This window comes from Lissotriton vulgaris, chromosome 8 (assembly GCF_964263255.1).
Source record: "Lissotriton vulgaris chromosome 8, aLisVul1.2, whole genome shotgun sequence".
Lineage (NCBI taxonomy): Eukaryota > Metazoa > Chordata > Amphibia > Caudata > Salamandridae > Lissotriton > Lissotriton vulgaris.
Window position 1 is genome coordinate 1574386449 of NC_141696.1, and position 20623 is coordinate 1574407071.

The window sequence follows — 20623 nt, forward strand, 5'->3', positions numbered from 1 at the left end:
GCCAGGGTGGCCCCAGTGCCCTGCCTTCAGCACTGGGACCCTCCTCTGGAGGTGCCAGGGGGTGGTCCCGGGGCCCTCTGGAGGTGCCAGGGGGTGGTCCCGGGAGGTGCCAGGGGGTGATCCCGGGGCCCTCCTCTGGAGGTGCCAGGGGGTCCCAGGGCCGCCCTCTGGAGGTGCAGCGGGGTCCCAGGGCCGCCCTCTGGCGGTGCCATTGTGGTCCCGGGGCTCTCCTCTGGAGGTGCCAGGCTTGCCCTGGGACTCTCCTCTGGAGGTGCCAGGCTTGCCCCCGGGCTCTCCTCTGGAGGTGCCAGGGTGGCCCCGGGGCCCTGCCTTCAGGAGGCTGCAGCCTTGCTGCCCGATGCTTGGCATACCAGACGGGCCTTCGAGACATATATGGCGGGCCCTGTGCGCGCTGCGGCGCTTGTCTGCCGTCCTGGCGGGGCCTGGGTGAGGCTCCCTCGGCCGCCTCCTTTCTATGTATGGAAGGAAGGCGCCTTTCTAGGCACGAGGACCTTCTGGCGCGGCGCAGCTTTGCAAAGCCACTTTCTGCGTTTTTTATTTTTGTTTAAATGATTCTTTTTTTGCCCGCAGGCTGGACGAGACAAGTATGAGCCCGCTGCCACCTCCGAAAAGGCCGCCAAAGGGAAGAAGGGCAAGAAGGCGGCCAAGGAGAGGGATATGGACGAGCTGAAGAAGGAAGTGTCCATGGTAGGTGCCCTCCCTACTTGTCTGTGTGCTCTGATGCGTGGTCTTCGCTGGGGGGGGGTGTTTGCTCCAGGGCGCCCCCTTCCTTTTCCCGATGGGCTGTGCACCCGCACTTGGCCACTGTAGGGCTGGCGCAGTGCGTGCCCTACAGTACCTTGGTTGGTGCTTGAATCCCAGCTGACCCCTTCTCGCGCCCTCTGCTCATCGCCACGCTGCCACTAGTCCAGTGCATGTTATCTTGGTGTTGGGTTCGAGGAGGGCCCGCTGCGCGCTGTCCAGCTCCCCTCTGTAACCTATTCTCTTCTTTTCCTCCCTCAGGAAGAACACAAGCTAAGCTTGGACGAGCTGCACCGGAAGTTTGGCACCGACCTGAGCCGGGTAGGTCCAGTGTTCCCTCTCCAGCCCTTGTGGTGATAGTTTGATGTAGGAATCTGTCACCCGCTCTTCACTAGATGAAGTGGATGGGCTGGTACCTCGGTGGCCGCCGAGGCAGTTACTACCCGCACGCACTCATGGATCTGGGGTAGTGGGTAGCCTCTCCTACCTCCACTCTCCATTTCTGTAGAGACGAGCAGGACTGTGACTTTCAAGCAATCCATCATCCATTTGTGTAGCGCACTACTCACCCTTAAGGGTCTCAAGGCGCTGACGTGTTGGGGTGGGGGGTGTAACAGCTAGTGCTCGAACAGCCAGGTCTTGATGTCTTCTGAGGGTTAGCAAGTCCTGTGTCTGAGACAGATGGGTGGGGAGGGTGGTCCAGGTCTTGGCAGGGAGGTGGGAGAATGATCTGCCACCGCCGGTTGTTTTGTGGATGCATGGAACAGTGGCGAGAGCGAGGTCCGCGAAGTTCGGGATGTAGAAGGTGAGTCACTTGTTGAGGTATGCTGGTCCGTCGTGGAGTGCTTTGTGAGCGTGGGTGAGGAGCTTGAAGGTGACCCTCTTGTTGACAGGGAGCCAGTGTAGGTACCTCAGGTGGGCGGTGATGTGGGAGTGGAAGGGGGAATACCGAGGACGAGGCGTGCGGAGGCGTTCTGTATACGTTTTCTGGATTTTGGCTGTGGTTCCAGTGTAGAGGGCGTTGCCGTAGTCCAGTCTGCTGCTGACAAGGGCGTGGGTGACAGTCTTTCTGGTTCCGGTAGGGATCCATCTGTAGATCTTTAGACCATCTGGCTATCACACCACTACCCAGGTGCACTTGTCGTGTGCCCCCTGGTGGGTTGGTGGTGGTATCGGGTGCCCCCTGGTGAGTTGGTGGTGGTATCGGGTGCCCCTGGTAGGTTGGTGGGATCGGATGCCCCTTTGGGGGTTGCTGGTGGTGTTAGTTGCCCCCTTGGCGGCAGGGGGTGTTGGTTTTATAGCAGCCCCCTGGGGGGGGGAGGAATATTGGTGGTATAGCTTGCCCCCTGGGGGGGTAGTGGGGGTATCTTCCCGCCCCCCCCCCCCCCCACATCAACTGATATGTACGGTGATATGTGCTGTGCATCCCCCCCCCCCCAAATCTATTGTGTACGGTGAGATGGATCTGCACCGTGCACCCCAGTACGCCTCACAGCGGAGTGAGGCTGGAGAGGTTTAGTTATTGTCTTTTTTAAATGCCGATCAAAGGCAAGAAGTGCCCCTGTACCCAGTAGTGGTGAAGCGTCAGGCATCAGGTGCCAGTGGCCCAGTACCGTTTCAGTACCTTTGTCCGCAGGGTCTTGCCAGAGCCAGCCTGTACTGCTCCGTTGGAGGAGCTTATGAGGGCTTCAAGTCGCTATATTTTCAGCCATGTTTAGGCACTAAGTTGCAGGTAGAAACTCTGCTGCATTGTAGCTCTCGCTTCAAGTGCCTGCATCGAAGGCTTGATTTGAGGATCTGCACCGATTCGGGGGCCCTGCCTGCGCTGGGCTGCAGCATTGAGCGGGCAGTGCAGGGGTTGGTTGGCACCAGGAGAGCGTAGCATACAGAGGGGTGGTTGGCACCAGGTGGAGTGGGTCTTTGGTCTGCCTGTCGCCAGGCACTGCTAAAGATCCCTGGGACTTTTGTGTACACCTAGGCCTTGGCAAAAGCAGAGTTTGATAACTGGGAGTGTGTTTTTGTTTTCCTTGGTAACGAGGCCTCGTTTGACCTCTTGCATCTTCTGACCCCCCCCCCCCCCCCCCCCCCCCTTCCCCTGCTCTTTGGCTCTGCCTGGACTTTGCCTCAGGCCTGTTTGTGAACATGTCTCCTCTCTCTAGGGTCTGACCCTCTCTCTCCTCTACTCCTTGGCTTTGTCTCAGGCCTGTTTGTGAACCTGTTTCCTCTCCCTCTAGGGTCTGACGACCACCCGTGCCGCAGAGGTCCTGGCCCGCGATGGACCCAACGCGCTGACGCCACCCCCGACTACCCCCGAGTGGGTGAAGTTCTGCCGGCAGCTCTTCGGGGGCTTCTCCATGCTGCTGTGGATAGGGGCGGTGCTCTGCTTCCTCGCCTACGGCATCCAGGCGGCCACGGAGGAGGAGCCGCTCAACGACAATGTGAGTGTGTGCAGGAGTATGTCTGTGCGCGGGGCAGGCTGTGTGCAGGAGTATGTCTGTGCGCGGGGCAGGCTGTGTGCAGGAGTATGGTTGGGCGCGGAGCATGCTGTGTGCAGGAGGCCAGGTGTGGGGCACGGCCCTGTCCTGGTTGGGAGTGGGCAGTTCTTGTCCCAGCTCCCCACACATCCTGTCTGGGAGTGGGCAGACGCTATCCCAGCCCCGCCCGACCTCCCCCCACCCCCCCACCCTCATCCGTCCTGTCGGCAGACCATGATGCACACAGGATGTGGTGTGATGCTTGGTGTATTGTTGGATTGTGCTACTTCCAGTGTCGTGCTTGCACACAGGATGTGGTGTGATGCTTGGTGTTTGTGTATTGTTGGACTGTGCTGCCACCAGTGTGGTGTGATGCTTGGAGTTGGTGTATTGTTGGACTGTGCTTCCTCCAGTGTGGTGTGATGCTTGGTGTTGGTGTATTGTTGGACTGTGCTGCCGCCAGTGTGGTGTGATGCTTGGTGTTTGTGTATTGTTGGACTGTGCTTCCTCCAGTGTGGTGTGATGCTTGGTGTTGGTGTATTGTTGGACTGTGCTGCGTCCAGTGTGGTGTGATGCTTGGTGTTGGTGTATTGTTGGACTGTGCAGCCTCCAGTGTGGTGTGATGCTTGGTGTTGGTGTATTGTTGGACTGTGCTGCGTCCAGTGTGGTGTGATGCTTGGAGTTGGTGTATTGTTAGACTGTGCTGCCTCCAGTGTGGTGTGATGCCTCCAGTGTGGTGTGATGCTTGGTGTATTGTTGGACTGTTGGACTGTGCTGCCTCCAGTGTGGTGTGATGCTTGGTGTTGGTGTATTATTGGACTGTGCTGCCGCCAGTGTGGTGCAATGCTTGGTGTTGGTGTATTGTTGGACTGTGCTGCGTCCAGTGTGGTGTGATGCTTGGAGTTGGTGTATTGTTGGACTGTGCTGCCTCCAGTGTGGTGTGATGCTTGGTGTTGGTGTATTATTGGACTGTGCTGCCGCCAGTGTGGTGCAATGCTTGGTGTTGGTGTATTGTTGGACTGTGCTGCGTCCAGTGTGGTGTGATGCTTGGAGTTGGTGTATTGTTGGACTGTGCTGCCTCCAGTGTGGTGTGATGCTTGGTGTTGGTGTATTATTGGACTGTGCTGCCGCCAGTGTGGTGCAATGCTTGGTGTTGGTGTATTGTTGGACTGTGCTTCCTCCAGTGTGGTGTGATGCTTGGTGTTGGTGTATTGTTGGACTGTGCTGCCTCCAGTGTGGTGTGATGCTTGGTGTTGGTGTATTATTGGACTGTGCTGCCGCCAGTGTGGTGTGATGCTTGGTGTTGGTGTATTATTGGACTGTGCTGCCGCCAGTGTGGTGCAATGCTTGGTGTTGGTGTATTGTTGGACTGTGCTTCCTCCAGTGTGGTGTGATGCTTGGTGTTGGTGTATTGTTGGACTGTGCTGCCTCCAGTGTGGTGTGATGCTTGGTGTTGGTGTATTGTTGGACTGTGCTGCCTCCAGTGTGGTGTGATGCTTGGAGTTGGTGTATTGTTGGACTGTGCTTTCTCCAGTGTGGTGTGATGCTTGGTGTATTGTTGGACTGTGCTTCCTCCAGTGTGGTGTGATGCTTGTCGGTGTGTTGTTGGACTGTGCTACCGCCAGTTCTGTTTCTACCCTGTTTGCACACCGGATGTGGTGTGATCTTTGGTGTTTGTGTTTTATTGGACAATGCTGCATGCTGTTAGTAATTTGTGCTGGACTTCGCTGCCCCCTGTCGGCGACCCCTACTTGCACACAGGATGTGGTGTGATGCTTGGTGTATTGTTGGATTGTGCTACTTCCAGTGTCGTGCTTGCACACAGGATGTGGTGTGATGCTTGGTGTTTGTGTATTGTTGGACTGTGCTGCCACCAGTGTGGTGTGATGCTTGGAGTTGGTGTATTGTTGGACTGTGCTTCCTCCAGTGTGGTGTGATGCTTGGTGTTGGTGTATTGTTGGACTGTGCTGCCGCCAGTGTGGTGTGATGCTTGGTGTTTGTGTATTGTTGGACTGTGCTTCCTCCAGTGTGGTGTGATGCTTGGTGTTGGTGTATTGTTGGACTGTGCTGCGTCCAGTGTGGTGTGATGCTTGGTGTTGGTGTATTGTTGGACTGTGCAGCCTCCAGTGTGGTGTGATGCTTGGTGTTGGTGTATTGTTGGACTGTGCTGCGTCCAGTGTGGTGTGATGCTTGGAGTTGGTGTATTGTTAGACTGTGCTGCCTCCAGTGTGGTGTGATGCCTCCAGTGTGGTGTGATGCTTGGTGTATTGTTGGACTGTTGGACTGTGCTGCCTCCAGTGTGGTGTGATGCTTGGTGTTGGTGTATTATTGGACTGTGCTGCCGCCAGTGTGGTGCAATGCTTGGTGTTGGTGTATTGTTGGACTGTGCTTCCTCCAGTGTGGTGTGATGCTTGGTGTTGGTGTATTGTTGGACTGTGCTGCCTCCAGTGTGGTGTGATGCTTGGTGTTGGTGTATTATTGGACTGTGCTGCCGCCAGTGTGGTGTGATGCTTGGTGTTGGTGTATTATTGGACTGTGCTGCCGCCAGTGTGGTGCAATGCTTGGTGTTGGTGTATTGTTGGACTGTGCTTCCTCCAGTGTGGTGTGATGCTTGGTGTTGGTGTATTGTTGGACTGTGCTGCCTCCAGTGTGGTGTGATGCTTGGAGTTGGTGTATTGTTGGACTGTGCTTTCTCCAGTGTGGTGTGATGCTTGGTGTATTGTTGGACTGTGCTTCCTCCAGTGTGGTGTGATGCTTGTCGGTGTGTTGTTGGACTGTGCTACCCCCCCCCCCCCCCCCCCCCCCCCCCCCCCACACCTTACACCTGAGTGATGTTGTGTTGGTTTCCTTTGGTTGTGCTTCTGTGGAATGCTGGAAGGGTTGGTGTTATCTGCAGTCTCCATCGAATCAGTCTATTGTTGCTTCGCTTTGGTTCCTAGTCAGTGTGGGGTTCTCGTGCATTCAGACCCTAACTCGTTGCTTCTCCCTACAGCTGTACCTCGGTGTGGTGTTATCAGCTGTCGTCATCATCACCGGCTGCTTCTCGTACTACCAGGAAGCAAAGAGCTCCAAGATCATGGAATCCTTCAAGAACATGGTGCCTCAGGTGAGCTGGGCGCGTGTGACTGCTGGCATGACTGAGTGTGAGTAGTGCCTGTGATCGGTCAGACTCTGGGAGGGGAGCCTAGCTCAATGTCCGCTCTTGGTGGGATCTAGTCTGGCTCCCAGTGTCTGCTCTTGCAAGAGCACGGTCGTGGTGGTGGTGGTGGTGGTGGTGGTGGTGAGAACGAAGCTCCTATTGGTTGGAAGCTGCAGTGCTTATGATGAAGGCTGAGGCCCGTGTAGTACAGTGGAGTCTGTTTAGACCATAAGCCTTCTCCGGTCCATGCAGGAGTAGCTTATCCAGGCGAGGTGGTTTCGTTTCATTCTGGGACTTTAACTCCTGGCGTCTTTTAATGGGAACAAACAGGGGTACAAGTCCCAGAATGCCCAGGAAATACTGTATGACAAAGCAGTGCCTTGCCTCCTCCCTCTATGCGTTTGCTGTTGGATTCTTAGTGGTGCTCTGCTCCAAGGTCTGTGCGTTCTGCTTCAGCAAGCCAAACTTTGAACCCTGATATGTCTGTTCACTTAGCAGCCCTGCGCCTTTATGTAGTAAAGTTTCTTCAATGACTTAGAATGGGTAAAGCCCATTGTGTGTCCAGCACCCGGTGACTTAAGGAGCAAGGCACTGGCAGGTGATGCTGTGGTCCCCCTTAATCTCTCTGCCCTACTCTTGCCTCCCATCTCAGCAAGCTCTGGTCATCCGCAGTGGAGAGAAGTTGAGCATCAACGCGGAGGGTGTTGTGGTCGGTGACTTGGTGGAGGTGAAGGGCGGTGATCGAATCCCTGCTGATCTGCGCATCATATCTGCTCACGGCTGCAAGGTGAGTTGCTTTGCTTCTGGAGTGTTACTTTGGGGGTGGGTTTACACCAGAGCTGGTGGTGGGGGGAGGGAGGGCTTGGAGTAGATGTTTGTGTATAGTTGCAGTCCATCCGGGTCTCCGGTGAGGTCCAGCACCATGTTAGCACAAATTCTTATGAGCCGATTCACAGAACTAATCTGAGACAAAATCCTAAACTTACTACTTTTGTATTCACAGAAGACATTTAGTAGTAGTAGTATTTTGTCTTAAGTTTTGGTCTTGGGGCAAAACCCTAACTTGGGGTCTCCGGTTAGTTATGTGAATCAGCCCCTTAGTTTTTAGTCCATACTGTTCAGGCTCTACTTTCCCTCTGTTTGGTGTGCACTTACATAGGTATTTGTGTGTGATCAACTGTACAGAAACATCAGTTTGCAGGTTTTGCCCCTCCTCCCATCTCCCATTTTGACTGCTCTGACCTTCAAAAAGGTACATGGTGGATTGGCTTGTGCACAATTGGGGTAGCCTAACTTGTAAGTTCCTAGTACATGGTACCAGGGGTACCCCCAGGGCCTGTAAGACTTTCTCCCTCAGGGATTGCAGCACTTGCTCTTCCACCCAGAGTGGGTTATGGTAAAACATGCCCCCCCCCCCCCCCCCGTATGCCACTGCAGACGGAAGGGCAGGTTAAAATTGCTAACCACTTTATTTAAATCAATGGCAGAGCTCAAACTCCTGTTTTAGTAAGTCACCCCTACAACAAGAAAAGTTTGGGGGGAGGGGAGAATGCTACATTCTACAACACATTTGTCATTACATATTCAACTGTCTTCGCTTTTAAAGCATGATAAATGATACCCTTACCGTTCACCAGGATGCAACCATCTTTGTTGGGGCCCCTCAATGATTCCCTCACTATCGTCCTCAAACAGTGCCTAATCTCCATCGCCCTCTCACATTTTTTGTTTTGTAGCACCTCTTATACCAGAGTAGGGTGTCCGAGCACTTTACATCACATACAACTACAGAGACGATGCATCATATATGTGTAGGAAATGTTCCATGGGGCAAGGGACTACAAGGTGTAGGATTCGCGTGTCCTCCATACTGGTAGGCGCTTTTCAAGACTGCTTGGTCTGGAGAAGCGCACTCAGTATTCTGAATAGAATACAGTGGTTAGGGTCGACGTTAATACAAATTTATTTCTACTCCAACCTTTTTGTTTTAGCAACATCAGGTCATCAAAGACTGCGGAAAAAACATAACTTTTTTAACCTGCGCAGCTTTTTTATGGCTGTTCATAGCTCACTGTGCTAGATTAGGATTGTATTTTATGAACTGCACAGGGACAAAAGCTGTAACCCACTGAGCTCTGCACATAAAATACTGCTCGTTGATCAGCTTACGCGTTCTTTGAAGAAGGCATATTAACCCCCTGCTATCTAGATAATTCGAAACTGCCACTTGACAAAACTCTCAACTCTCCCGCACGAATATTGGTCCAGAGTGAACTGGACACTTTTTTTGTTGTTGCCTGAAACTGTTGAATATACAAGAAACTTTGCAGAGCTTTTAAAACTGCTGCACTGCTACAAAACTGGCCCGCTAACACAGCCTGCCCTCCAGCCTCCTGTGGAAACTCCCAATACGGCAAGTCCGGCCTTACTTCTTAATGGGGCAAAAAAGAGTTGGTAATTCAAAGTATCAACTAATTCACTACATTGAGCTCGACTTGATGCACAAGTCAAAAAGAATGTAACTTGTTGCTACATGCAAGTTTCAGAAAGTTGCTATTCAGTTGCCTACGTTTTCCAGTGGCTATTCAGAGCGCCTGCATCCCGAGCAACTCCTAGTGAAGGTGGTAATAGAGGCATGGCCTGCCACTGGAGGAAGTGTCAGAGCCACACAGTGTGTTGGCCCAAAAGGCATGCTTCATATAGAAGGTCTGTGAGGAATTCACTCATTTTGTATGGTCGCCCCCAAGTTTTTGAACTGATGCAGCTGTTTTGTTTGACTGAGTGCATTGGGATCTGCCAATTGACCTCCGTGCCCTGACCTAGAAATATGTTTGATAGATTTATGCCAGTTGGGTATAAGCCAAACTTACTTAAAAGTCCCTAGTGTATGGCACCCAGGTCCTATAATTTAGTGAGTCGTCCCAGGTTAAGTTCACACTCCAAGGCAATCAAACAACTAGTTACATTAAGCCCAGCTTGATACTAAAGTTGAAATTGATGTAACCTATTGCAGTGTGAAATTTTTGCAAAGTTGCCCAAGTCTCCTTTGCCTATATAGATGTGGTAGCGGATGGAGTCAGTCCACAAGACCGCTTTCTGCCCTCCTTGGGGAACCACTCTTAAGGAAAGTAGGAGGTGTTACCTCTTAGCAGAAAGCCACATGTGTTCGCCTAGAAGGCTCACTTCAAAGGAGAAAGCATGCGTGTGCAGGGCAAATAAACACTTGAGAGTGGGGTTCTCTTTTTAGGAAGACCGGTTGTCTCTAGGGACTAGAGTGGGGAAGCCAATTGCCAAACCAATTTTCCAGGAGTGCATAGCTGGCTCGGTAGCCACACCTCTGGGTTGGGCTAAGGAAATCTGCATGCCAAGAGAGGGGAATCTGCCCTGTTGAAAGAGCAGAATGAAGAATTCTGGGATAGCCAGATGCCCCAATTTGCAAGCGGTCATCAGGTGAGAGGGAACCTGGTGGCCTATTGGCTTGTCACCGCAACCTCCCATGTAGGCCCTTTTCTGGTCATAAAAATGCCATCCCTGGCCCCCAGAACTCTAATCTCCTTGGATTGGAGAAGAGGACTGAACTACCCTGCTGCGCCACGGACCTGTCAAAGGGCCTGCATCGACGTGGAAGGCACCTGCTGCATTTGGTGGCCAGCATAGGAGACTGCAATGCTAGGGGAAACTGTTGTAAACTTGCAGTGTTGGACTGCTAAACTTTCTGGATTATGCTTAAAGTGCAGGTTTCATGCTCTGTTTGGAGTTTGGCCTTCACCTGCTGGACAGATGAGTCCTGTTAATGCAAGGCCTTCAGCCAGCCAAGACCTTTTTGATTTTACTAAAATTGTATGTAGAGTATACTTACACAGGTTTTCAGACAGCCGTCTGCATGGAGTGACTTCTGGTGGCCTCCTGCCCTCTCCACGAACCACCAAATCAATGCTATCTCCTCCACCATTCCTATGAAAGCCCTTCAAAGACAGTCACCAACGGACTCTTCACCAGCAGGCTCGACTACAGCAACGCCCTCTACGCCGGAATAAACAAATCCATATTACGCAGACTCCAAACCAGCCAAAACACGGCCGCCAGGCTCATCCTAGGGATACCGCGCCACGAACATATGACTACACCTGCAAGAACTCCACTGGCTCCCCATCGAGAAGAGGGTCACCTACAAACTACTCACACACTTTACAAATCCCTCATCTACATCGGACCCAAATATCTCAACAACCGAATGAGTTTCCACACACCCAAGAGGAACCTCCGTTCAGCAATCCTCGCCCTGGCAGAGGTCTCCCGCATCCACAGAAGAATAGCTGGAGGGAGAGCTTTCTCCTACACCAGACGGCATGGAACACACTCCCAGTAGAAATGAGACGCTCTCCAACCCTGCACACCTTCAAACGGGCTCTTAAGACCTGGCTTTTAGACTGACCGGCGCAGCCCTACCTTCCCTCCCCCAGCGCCTTGAGACCCTCATGGGTGAGTAGCGTGCTTTACCAACCCTGATTGATTGAGACAGCCCCCTTCATCCACTGACTTGTAATGGTTGCTCACATTTTTCTTAACATAACAGAGCAGAATGCAGTCATTTGCAGTGAATCCAGCCAGTGGCTGAAGCGGACGGACCCACTGCCCCACGCTGTTTCAAGGAGCACCGAGACACCACATAGGCCCAGATCTATCACAGAAGCAGCCTGTTTGCCAATGCACAAATGCCTCGTGCAATGTATGAAACTTTTGGCATTCACAATATGGGTAATCACAATTTTTTGCGTTTACCTAAATTGCGAATGCAGTTAGGCAATCTCAATTTGCGATTCCCTAAATGCAATGCACGAAGCAATCGCTAAATGTAAATTGGCGTTTAGGAATCGCAAATTACCATCAAGTTGATGGTAATTTGAGATTCCATTGAAAAATGCCCAATAGTGAACTTTTTCATAGGGCATGTGTGCGCGCCATATGTGCTCACTTACCTTATTTGGTGGTGCATCATGGATGCCTATAGCACCCTTGGATTTTCCAGTTTGGTAATCGCGATTTGCGAATGCACTCCCATTCATTCCTATGGGCCTATATGAATGAATTGCAATGCAGTCCCTAAAGGCAAATTGCAATTTGCGTTTCGCTATTAGGGAATGTTAAGGAATCGCAAAAATGTTTGCGATTCCCTTGATACATCTGACCCGTAGTTACTTAATTTCGAGGGACTGAGACTCATGTTTTTATCAGACCCAAAAATTATTTGCGTTTTTTTTAAAGATTTTCCAGGGGATGGTACCTTCCCCAACAAAGCAAAGCCATCCCTGACCATCAAAGGCCAGACCTATAGACTTTGCTTGGTGGTTTGTGTTTGTTGAATTCTCATGCTGTTTGCGGCTTCTGAGTCGGTCAGCGGGGTTTGAACGTGCATTGGAGTCTGCGTCTCTTTTTTTTTTCACTTGGCCTTGCTAGGTCTTGATGGCAGCTAGTAAATGGCTGGTTCTCCTCCCTGGTGGTGCAGCAGTGGGCACTGTGCCATGTGCTTGCTGCCTTCTAGTGCGGCTGCTGTTAAGCACCGGTTCCCTCGTGCAGTAGGCGCAGAGTGGCCTTCGGTGTTTAACTTTGGTGAGAAGGTAGATTTACCTGCTCTGATCCCCTTCGTTTTCTCTTTTTATCTGAAGCCTGTTTGTATTTTCTGTGTTCTAGGTTGACAATTCTTCCCTCACTGGCGAGTCTGAGCCACAGACACGGTCGCCTGACTTCACCAACGAGAACCCGCTGGAGACCAGGAACATTGCTTTCTTCTCAACCAACTGTGTGGAAGGTGAGTGCCCCCCCGCCTGGTACTTCAGTTCTGAGGGTGGGATTTTAAGCCCCTTCTCTGGTGGTTTCTGTCGGCTTCCATATCTTGTGTCCTTGTGTGGTTGTGCTTCAGTGCAGGCCCAGCGATGAAGGGACTGCTAATCTTGCTGCAGGTGTTTGGCAGGTTTCTTCCCCTGGAGGAGGTGTTGGGCTTAGAGGTGGTCTTGGCTTTAGGATCTCGGTTGAGACCTTAGTAAACATCTCAGTGGGGTCTCCTTTTCATTGAGTCCCTTATGTCACTGTTTCAAGCCTCCGTTCTAGGCTTCCCCTGAAAAAATGAAGACCCATAAGTTGACGGCCTCGGTGACCAAACTAACTTGAAGTAGGGCCGTGGTTCCTAGCCTTTTGACTTCTGGGACAACGCTGCCCACCGTGTCATTACTAGGCCTGTGCATAGTTCGCAGAGTTTTGCTACACGGAACTTCGAAGTTACAAAAAAACTGCGATTTTCAGCGAGTGGCGGAGTGCGAACTGCAGTTTGTGCTGGTATACCTGCCGGTCGGGTAGAAATTCTACCCGAGCGGCTGCTCGCACTCGCAAACTTACCGATCGTGAGTGGGGAAAAAACTGCTGCACATCGCGAAGTGGAGATTCCTGCACTCCGCGGAGTGCAGAACGCTCCGTTCGGGGAGTTAAGTTCACCGCCCAGGCTGTCATTACCGGAAGCACGGGACCCTGGCCTAAGCATTGTTGCTTTGAACCGCAAAAGAATACACAAAAAATACAGAAAACATTAATCCATTAAACGCGACTAATTGTATTTCATTCACAAACGTGCATAAATAAAATCTAATTTTAATAGAAAGGTTGGAACTTTTCTAAACTAAATTGAGGCCACGCATTGTCGGCTATATTCTGTTCAATGCACCTGCTCCCACTTCCAATACTCATTTAATTTTCTCATTTCAAATGCCTTAACATTTACAGTACATTTAAATTTTCATTTGTGCATTTTTAGTTTATTTATTTATGTACACTTTATTCTGTTAATATTGTTTAATTTTCTGAGTAGTCGCGGCCCCGAGGAGGCTTCATGACTCCCCTAGGGTCCCCGGACAGCTGGTTGGGAACTATTGAAGTAGGGATGTACACAGCGGTCTCCTCCTTTCAGGAAGTGTGACCTCAGTTCAGTCCTTCACTTTCATCCCTAGGTACCGCCCTATTGCCAACCACCATGCCATGCTAGCAGTGAGACTGCACACGCATGTTTATTACTGTAGAGGCAAAGAACAGTGCGCTTGTCCTCATCTGGTTCCCAAGTACCTTTCGAGTATTCCTCAACCTAAAGAGTTGCTGACTCTACCGACGCGAAGGTCTCGCTCGATGCTCAGACCACCACTTGGGTTTTTTCTAGCTCGACTGCTTTGAAGGTTGCGCTTCACCTACCATACACCTTCTGATCTTAAATAAAGCCTCCAGAAACGCTATGAGGTGTCTTCGACCAGAATGGCCTTTATTCTCAAGAATGTCCTCAAAGTACTCAACCCAGTTACAATTCAGAAAATAATTTTTAATAAATGGGTGTGGGCCTGGGCTCTGAGCATGATGAAAGGATGGCTTATGTCTTATGGAAGTCCAGGCAAAAGCTTCCACGGGGCCCAGAGATGGCCACTGGATGCGTCCACTGTAGGAGCCTCTGTTCAACCTCCTGATCACCGGTTCAAATCACGGTGGGTCCACTCAGCTTTTCGTCCTTCTGAGGTCGATAAAATGAGTACAAACCAGTTTAGTAACGATAAACATCTATTCGGCGTCAAGATAATTCTTCTGGGTGAATGTGCTCTTTACAAATACATGTTATGTTGCATTGTTATGGCGCTCTGCTGGTCCTCAGCACAGGCCTTCCTTGTACGCTCTTGGATAGCTTTCTCCATAAAGACAGCCAGTTCTGGGCCCGAACCTCAGGAACGAGGCCAGCCTTTACTGTTGCCAGTCCACCGCCATTCCACAAGAGGGGAGGGGGAGGGAGAATCTGACCTGTTGCTAGACCAGAGTAACTTGTGTTTTAACATATATTTTTTTAATTCATTCAGGCACTGCCCGTGGTGTGGTCATCAGCACAGGAGACCGTACCGTGATGGGCCGTATTGCCACCTTGGCCTCCGGGTTAGAAGGCGGCCGCACGCCCATTGCCATAGAGATCGAGCATTTCATCCATATCATCACCGGTGTGGCCGTCTTCCTGGGCGTCAGCTTCTTCGTCCTGTCCCTCATCCTAGAGTACACCTGGCTGGAGGCCGTCATCTTCCTCATCGGCATCATTGTGGCTAACGTGCCAGAGGGGCTGCTGGCCACCGTCACGGTAAGTCTCCTGTGGGGGGTTGCATGTGGCTGCGTCTTCGTTTGGTGCCAGGAAGCCATCAGATTGTTCATTGCTCAGTAGTTCTTTCTCTCTATGGCTTCTTGGTTGTAGAAACCTGTCAGTACTGCAGTCTGAACTGTCTTAGGCCCTAGAAATATTTTACTCAGTTGTATGTCCGAACAGCACGGGCATTTACCATGGCTGCCTTAGCAACGCAGTCCAAACCACAAATGCGTCTTTAAAACTCCTTCCTTAACCATGCAAGTCATCACAACGACTTGCCTTGGGGAAAGCGCTGGACTTTAAAGTTAAAATACTGCGCAACAGTAGGGAAAGTCCAGCAACTGTTTTAAAGACTTTGGTGGTTAAGGAATACCTTGTAAAGAAGTTTGTGGTTCGGAGCACCTTGTTAAGGCACAGTGTGGGTCAAGCCGCAATGTAAGCTGTTTCACATTTTACCCTCCACGCTAAGCTTGGTTGACCGTCAAGTGTCCCAGAGACCTGACCTGTCAACCGTTTCACAATGTGTCCCACTCTAAAAGTCACAATTGATGTACTACTGGTTCCAAACTTCACCACGTCTCTGCAACTTCTTGGCTTCTGCACCAGGCGACGCAGGAGTTCAGAGTGCTAGCCTGGCTGTTCCTCCGCTTCAGTACAGCAGTCATTTGTGTCCACTTGAGTGGACCGGTTCTTTTATTTGCCCTCAGCTGGTTTGGTCTTGTTAAACATTATGAACCAAGGGGTGGCAGGTTAGTTGGCAGTCCCACTCATCCTTTTCCCACCCCCCTGTCCTAGGTGTGCCTAACCCTCACGGCCAAGAGAATGGCCCGGAAGAACTGCCTGGTGAAGAACCTGGAAGCCGTGGAGACCCTGGGCTCCACCTCTACCATCTGCTCCGACAAAACCGGGACGCTGACCCAGAACCGAATGACTGTAGCCCACATGTGGTTCGACAACCAGATCCACGAAGCAGACACCACTGAGAATCAGAGCGGTGAGTGGGCGCGCTCTGCAGCTGGGTATTACTGGGAGAGTCTCGGTCTGAGCCAAGTGGGGTGGGTAATGTTTTGTTGAGTTTGCATCGGGCACTGGTGTGGCGGGTTGATGGTGAGCAGTGTGTTGGGTGGAAGGGATTTGTTGCCCTGGGGGATGGAGTGTCTGCTGGTTTGCGGCTGGACATAATGGGAAGCTGGGGACCAAGTTGTGCTCGTGCCACAGTGGACCTCACTGCTTCGTGTTGAGCAGAGCTAATTAGGGAATTGCACTTTATTTTTCAGAATGCAGCCCTGGTGGGACTCGGGTGGGTGTTTTAGGGTAATGAGAGCTTGGTGTGAGGCTGCTCAGATCTGGATTAGAAGATGACTGGAGGGAGTGAAGCTTTATTTCGAACTGAGTGATTCCGTTCACTTTGCAGAAAGCTCTTACAAAACTACTGCCTTGGGTTCCATGCTGCTTCAGTCTGCTTGCTAAGGCACGATAAATCTGCCCATGTTTCCTAATATTTTAATCTTCCTTGCAGGTGCTTCATTTGACAAAAGCTCGCCCACATGGGTTGCCCTTTCACGTGTAGCTGGCTTGTGCAACCGGGCCGTCTTCCAGGCGGGCCAGGACAACACGCCTATCCTCAAGGTATGTTCCCTAGAGATGGCTGCACACCCTGTCCTGGGATAGCTGGGTACAGGGTGGAAGTCCTGAAGTTTCACCTGAATCCTGCCAGTCCTGTGAGCCCATTAGCAACTCTCTATCCTCCGGCTAAGACAGTCCCATGCTCGCCTGGTCCTGCCCGGAGCACAAAACCCGTCCAACCTGTTGAACCAACTTTAGTGCCACATTCAGGCAGGCTTGTAACCCTGCAGCACAAGTTGTTTGACAAACTTGCTTAGTTTGGCTGGCACTGTTGTAGTGGCGCACTGCGGTGAACTCCACATAGCAAGTACAAGCGTCACTGCGTCGTCACGCCACTTTTCACACGCCCCTGACTCCTGGCAGAGGCCTACAGTATCTTTGTGTTACTTTGTTACAGGCTGCAGATCACTGCCTCAAATAGTGCTTAGGTACAGCTAGACAGTAGTGTCACTAAAGCAGTGTGTAAAAGCCTTATTCAGGCACTCCCATCCCCCACTGTTTCACTGTCTTGAGCAGAGTAAGAATTCAGGTATTTCCGTCCACCTCTTTTTCATCTCCGAGGCACAGAAATGACAACCTAAAACAAATCACTGGGTGGAGCAGGAAGCCGCTGGCGTGGCCTGTTGGATCATTGTTCATGTCCTGTAGTGTCCTCTGTCGTGCACAGCTGCTGTGCAGCCTCCCGGAGCTGTGCAGAAGTGGCACTGATAACTTGCGCCAGGCTAGCCGTAAACCTGTGGCTTGCAGCGTGTTTTTGTGGGTATGTGTGTTCGGGTCACTGGTCGGCTTGTGTGGCCATTCTGGGTTGAGAACGGCTCTTGAAGTGACTTGTCACTTTTCCTTCCTCTCATGTGTGATTTCCTTGAAATGTGAAAAATAATCCTATTTAAAGTAAGGGCTTTTGTAACCCCGATTTTCTGAGCTAAAGCACCTCTCTATGTAAGAGAAGTGATGCACTGACACCTTACGGACTTTCGGAAGACTCTACAGTGAACTGGCTCCTGTTCGCCATTGGTAGCGCCTGAAGATGGCCGCCTCCTGTACCCTGTCACGGCTCTCAAGCTCCCACATGTCTGCCTCGTGTACCCTGTCACGGCTCTCAAGCTCCCACATGTCTGCCTCCTGTACCCTGTCGCAGCTCTGAAGCTCCCATGTATGTCTTCCTCCTGTACCCTGTCAGGGCTCTCAAGGTCCCACATATGTCTGCCTCCTGTACCCTGTCACGGCTCTCAAGCTCCCACATATGTCTGCCTCCTGTACCCTGTTGCGGCTCTGAAGCGCCCATGTATGTCTGCCTCCTGTACCCTGTCACAGCTCTCATTATGCTTTGCTGTTTTCCCCCAGAGATCAGTTGCTGGTGACGCGTCTGAGTCTGCTCTTCTGAAGTGCATTGAGCTGTGCTGTGGCTCTGTCAGAGATATGAGGGAAAAGAATGTCAAAGTAGCAGAGATCCCCTTCAACTCCACCAACAAATACCAGGTGAGTGATCAAAGGCTCATCTTTCTGTGGCGAGGGTCCCAGCCTGAGCTGCCTTGTCGAGGCGGCCAGGGGCCTGGCCTGAGCTGCCTTGAGGCAGGAAGTTGCTCAAGCGCCTTCCATCTTATTTTGAAACCTGACAGCTCTACTTGCTTGGATAGAGCTGAAGCTTAGTTTCCTTTGTCTATACTAGTATAGTACAAGCATTGCTATTCTTGTTAGGTTTGGAGTTTTCATGTCTCCAGGTTAGAGGTGAATACTCAAACGTTGCTTTTTCAATTTGTATCTAAATGTTACCACTCACCTAGTCCACCTACACTTGTAGCATTTGCTTTTTCCTGCCCCACACAAACAGATGAAAATCGATTCTCTCCCTGTTTACCCTAATGGGTAGATGTCTGTAGATAGTGCTTGCAGCACTCTTTGGTAAAAAAGCCTTTAAAGCCGGGAACATTGCTTGACCTGCCACAGCAGCCACTGGGATCAACACTCTCACTGCCTGTTTATGCACTTGCTAGGAGGTTCACTTGTTCATGTAGGGTGATTATTTTTTTCTCTCCTTCTGTTGTAGCTATCTGTCCATAAGAATGCGAACCCCTCGGAGTCCCGCTTCCTGCTCGTTATGAAGGGTGCCCCGGAGAGGATTCTAGACCGCTGCACCTCCATCGTGGTGCAAGGCAAAGAGCAGCCTCTGGATGAGGAAATGAAAGATGCCTTCCAGAATGCGTACCTCGAGCTAGGAGGATTGGGGGAGAGAGTACTTGGTAAGAAAAGCTGGTGGGGGTAAAATGCTTTCCATTCCTCTTCACCTTGGAATGGGTGTCTAATAAGGGAAGGAGATTTAATGCATCCACTGGAGCTAGGGCAGTGAAGCTATTGTGTAGACTTGCATGCCCAGAGCTCCTGGAATAAGCAGGTACTCTTGAGTAAGTCTGGTTGGCCATGCTACATTGGCGATATGTGCTTCTACAAACTTGTGTACTCCTGAATCTATGCACAGGTTATAGGTGAACATTCCCTCACCTAAACAGCCTGTCGCAAAGATTAAAGTCTCCCAACTAAGTGGATCAGATGGAGATAGGTTTGTGTTGCATAGCTGTTTTGTACGCACACTTAAACATTGCTTCCAGCTCTGTCACTGCTACAGTATTGAATAGGACTGGGCGTAGTTCGCAGAATTTTGCTACACGGAACTCTGCAAAGTTACAAAAATATTCTGCGAAGTTCCGCGAGTGGTGGAGTGCAGTGCGAACTGCAGTTTGTGCTGGTGTTTCTGCAGCTCGGGTAGAAATTCTACCAGAGCGGCAGATTGCGAACTTACTCTTCGCGATCACAAACTTACTGCTCGCAATTGCGAGCGGGGGAAAAACTCTGCTGCACACCTCAAAGCTGTGTTTTCTGCACTCCGAGCTCTGCAGAGTGCAGAAAACTCTGCGAATGGAGCAAAGTTCACCGCCCAGGCCTAGTATTGAAGCAGCTCTGTTGAACACGAGATCTGGTGTGGCACTGCCATGTCAGTCGGCATGAATGGCATCACTGGCACGAGCATGGAACCACCACGTGAGTTCCACGTTCTGCATCACTCCTGTGCAGGTGGAGTCTACAACAATCTAGGAATGGGCTTGAACTGGGTCGGCTGCATCTTCCTCTCCCCACCACATGAAATCCAGTCTGCAGCCAAGTGGCCCTGTTGGCTGAAGTGGTCTGTAAATCTGAGGAGCCTGCGTGTTACTAACCTACCTCTCTCCTCTAGGCTTCTGCCACCTGGCTTTACCGGATGACCAGTTCCCAGACGAGTTCCAGTTTGACTCCGATGAGGTGAACTTCCCCACGGAGAACCTCTGCTTTGTGGGCCTCATTTCCATGATTGACCCGCCTCGCGCTGCAGTGCCGGACGCTGTGGGAAAATGCCGCAGCGCTGGAATCAAGGTGTGAACCTCAACACTAGTTTGTGTGGGTTTAGATGGGCTTGGGGAGATACGTTTTGTATAGTGGTATTTTTTTAACTTTTTTTAATTGTCCTATACAAGCGTTTTTGCTATGTTTACCTTCAAGTCCTGCTGGCAGTTGCGTAATTCGCTAAGACATGCTGCGGACTTGTGTGCTGAAGGCTTTCCTCCTATTACTGGACTGTCTCGTTTGGGTTTGCTGATGGTGGAATCTACAATGTGTCAGTCTTTTTGTGGTTGACTTTAGAGGTGAATTAGGGGAAATGTTGGGCTTCAGTTGGAGCTGAAGCAAGACAGCATTTTGTTTGCTTTGTCACTACAGCAGACTGGCCTTTAGGCAACAGATTCACATGCAGTCTGGCACTCGGAGGGGGTCATTCTTGTTCCAGCCCGGCCCTACCCCCCCCTTTTTTTTTTTTTCCTCCTCCGTGATCTCCTGCTGTCGTTTGTTGAAACCTTTCTCTATTTGCAACTGGACATTAGACCTGCTATGCTGGGCTCTTACTGAGCACTGGGGTTGCATGGCGGCGCGTCTCCGCCACGGATGCCGGTCCATGTCTGATTCAAATTAAAATTAGTGAACATGGCCCTCTCTTCCAGGTTATCATGGTGACCGGAGACCATCCAATCACTGCCAAAGCTATTGCCAAGGGTGTAGGAATCATCTCTGAGGGCAACGAAACCGTGGAGGACATCGCTGCCCGTCTGAACATTCCCGTCAACCAAGTGAACCCCCGGTAAGTGCTCAATTCCTGGGGTACCTGGCCAGTGATGCACCGTTGACTTTATTGGGGTTCTCTTTGTATTAACGCTGGTATCAACCACGATTTTGGTTTTCTTGAACAGGGCAGCTCCGCCTCAAGATCATATGGGCATTGCCCCGCCCCAAGATCATATGGGCATTGCCCCGCCCCCAGTTAAGCACCGTAAGGGCCTAATTACAAATCTCCTGACCAACGCTGTCCAAGGAATGGGCGCTGGTGGGGGGGGGGGGGGGATTTAAAGGCAGTGGGTATGGCAAATCAGTGCCAGCTTCTGAAGTCCT

General features: G+C 51.2%; 1 protein-coding gene across 2 annotated transcripts in view; it reads left to right on the plus strand.

Annotated features, from left to right (window-relative positions):
- Positions 1-20623, plus strand: part of LOC147700452 (sodium/potassium-transporting ATPase subunit alpha-1) — a 56588-nt gene that overhangs the window by 24493 nt on the left and 11472 nt on the right. For both annotated transcript variants that reach the window (XM_086935865.1, XM_086935866.1), the window contains exons 2-14: positions 592-708; positions 1024-1083; positions 2997-3200; positions 6229-6342; positions 7028-7162; positions 12067-12184; positions 14256-14524; positions 15323-15521; positions 16047-16156; positions 17498-17632; positions 18201-18393; positions 19383-19558; positions 20179-20315. In XM_086935865.1, coding sequence (XP_086791991.1) covers positions 592-708; positions 1024-1083; positions 2997-3200; positions 6229-6342; positions 7028-7162; positions 12067-12184; positions 14256-14524; positions 15323-15521; positions 16047-16156; positions 17498-17632; positions 18201-18393; positions 19383-19558; positions 20179-20315 — 1967 coding nt within the window. The remainder of the gene's footprint in view (positions 1-591; positions 709-1023; positions 1084-2996; positions 3201-6228; positions 6343-7027; positions 7163-12066; positions 12185-14255; positions 14525-15322; positions 15522-16046; positions 16157-17497; positions 17633-18200; positions 18394-19382; positions 19559-20178; positions 20316-20623) is intronic.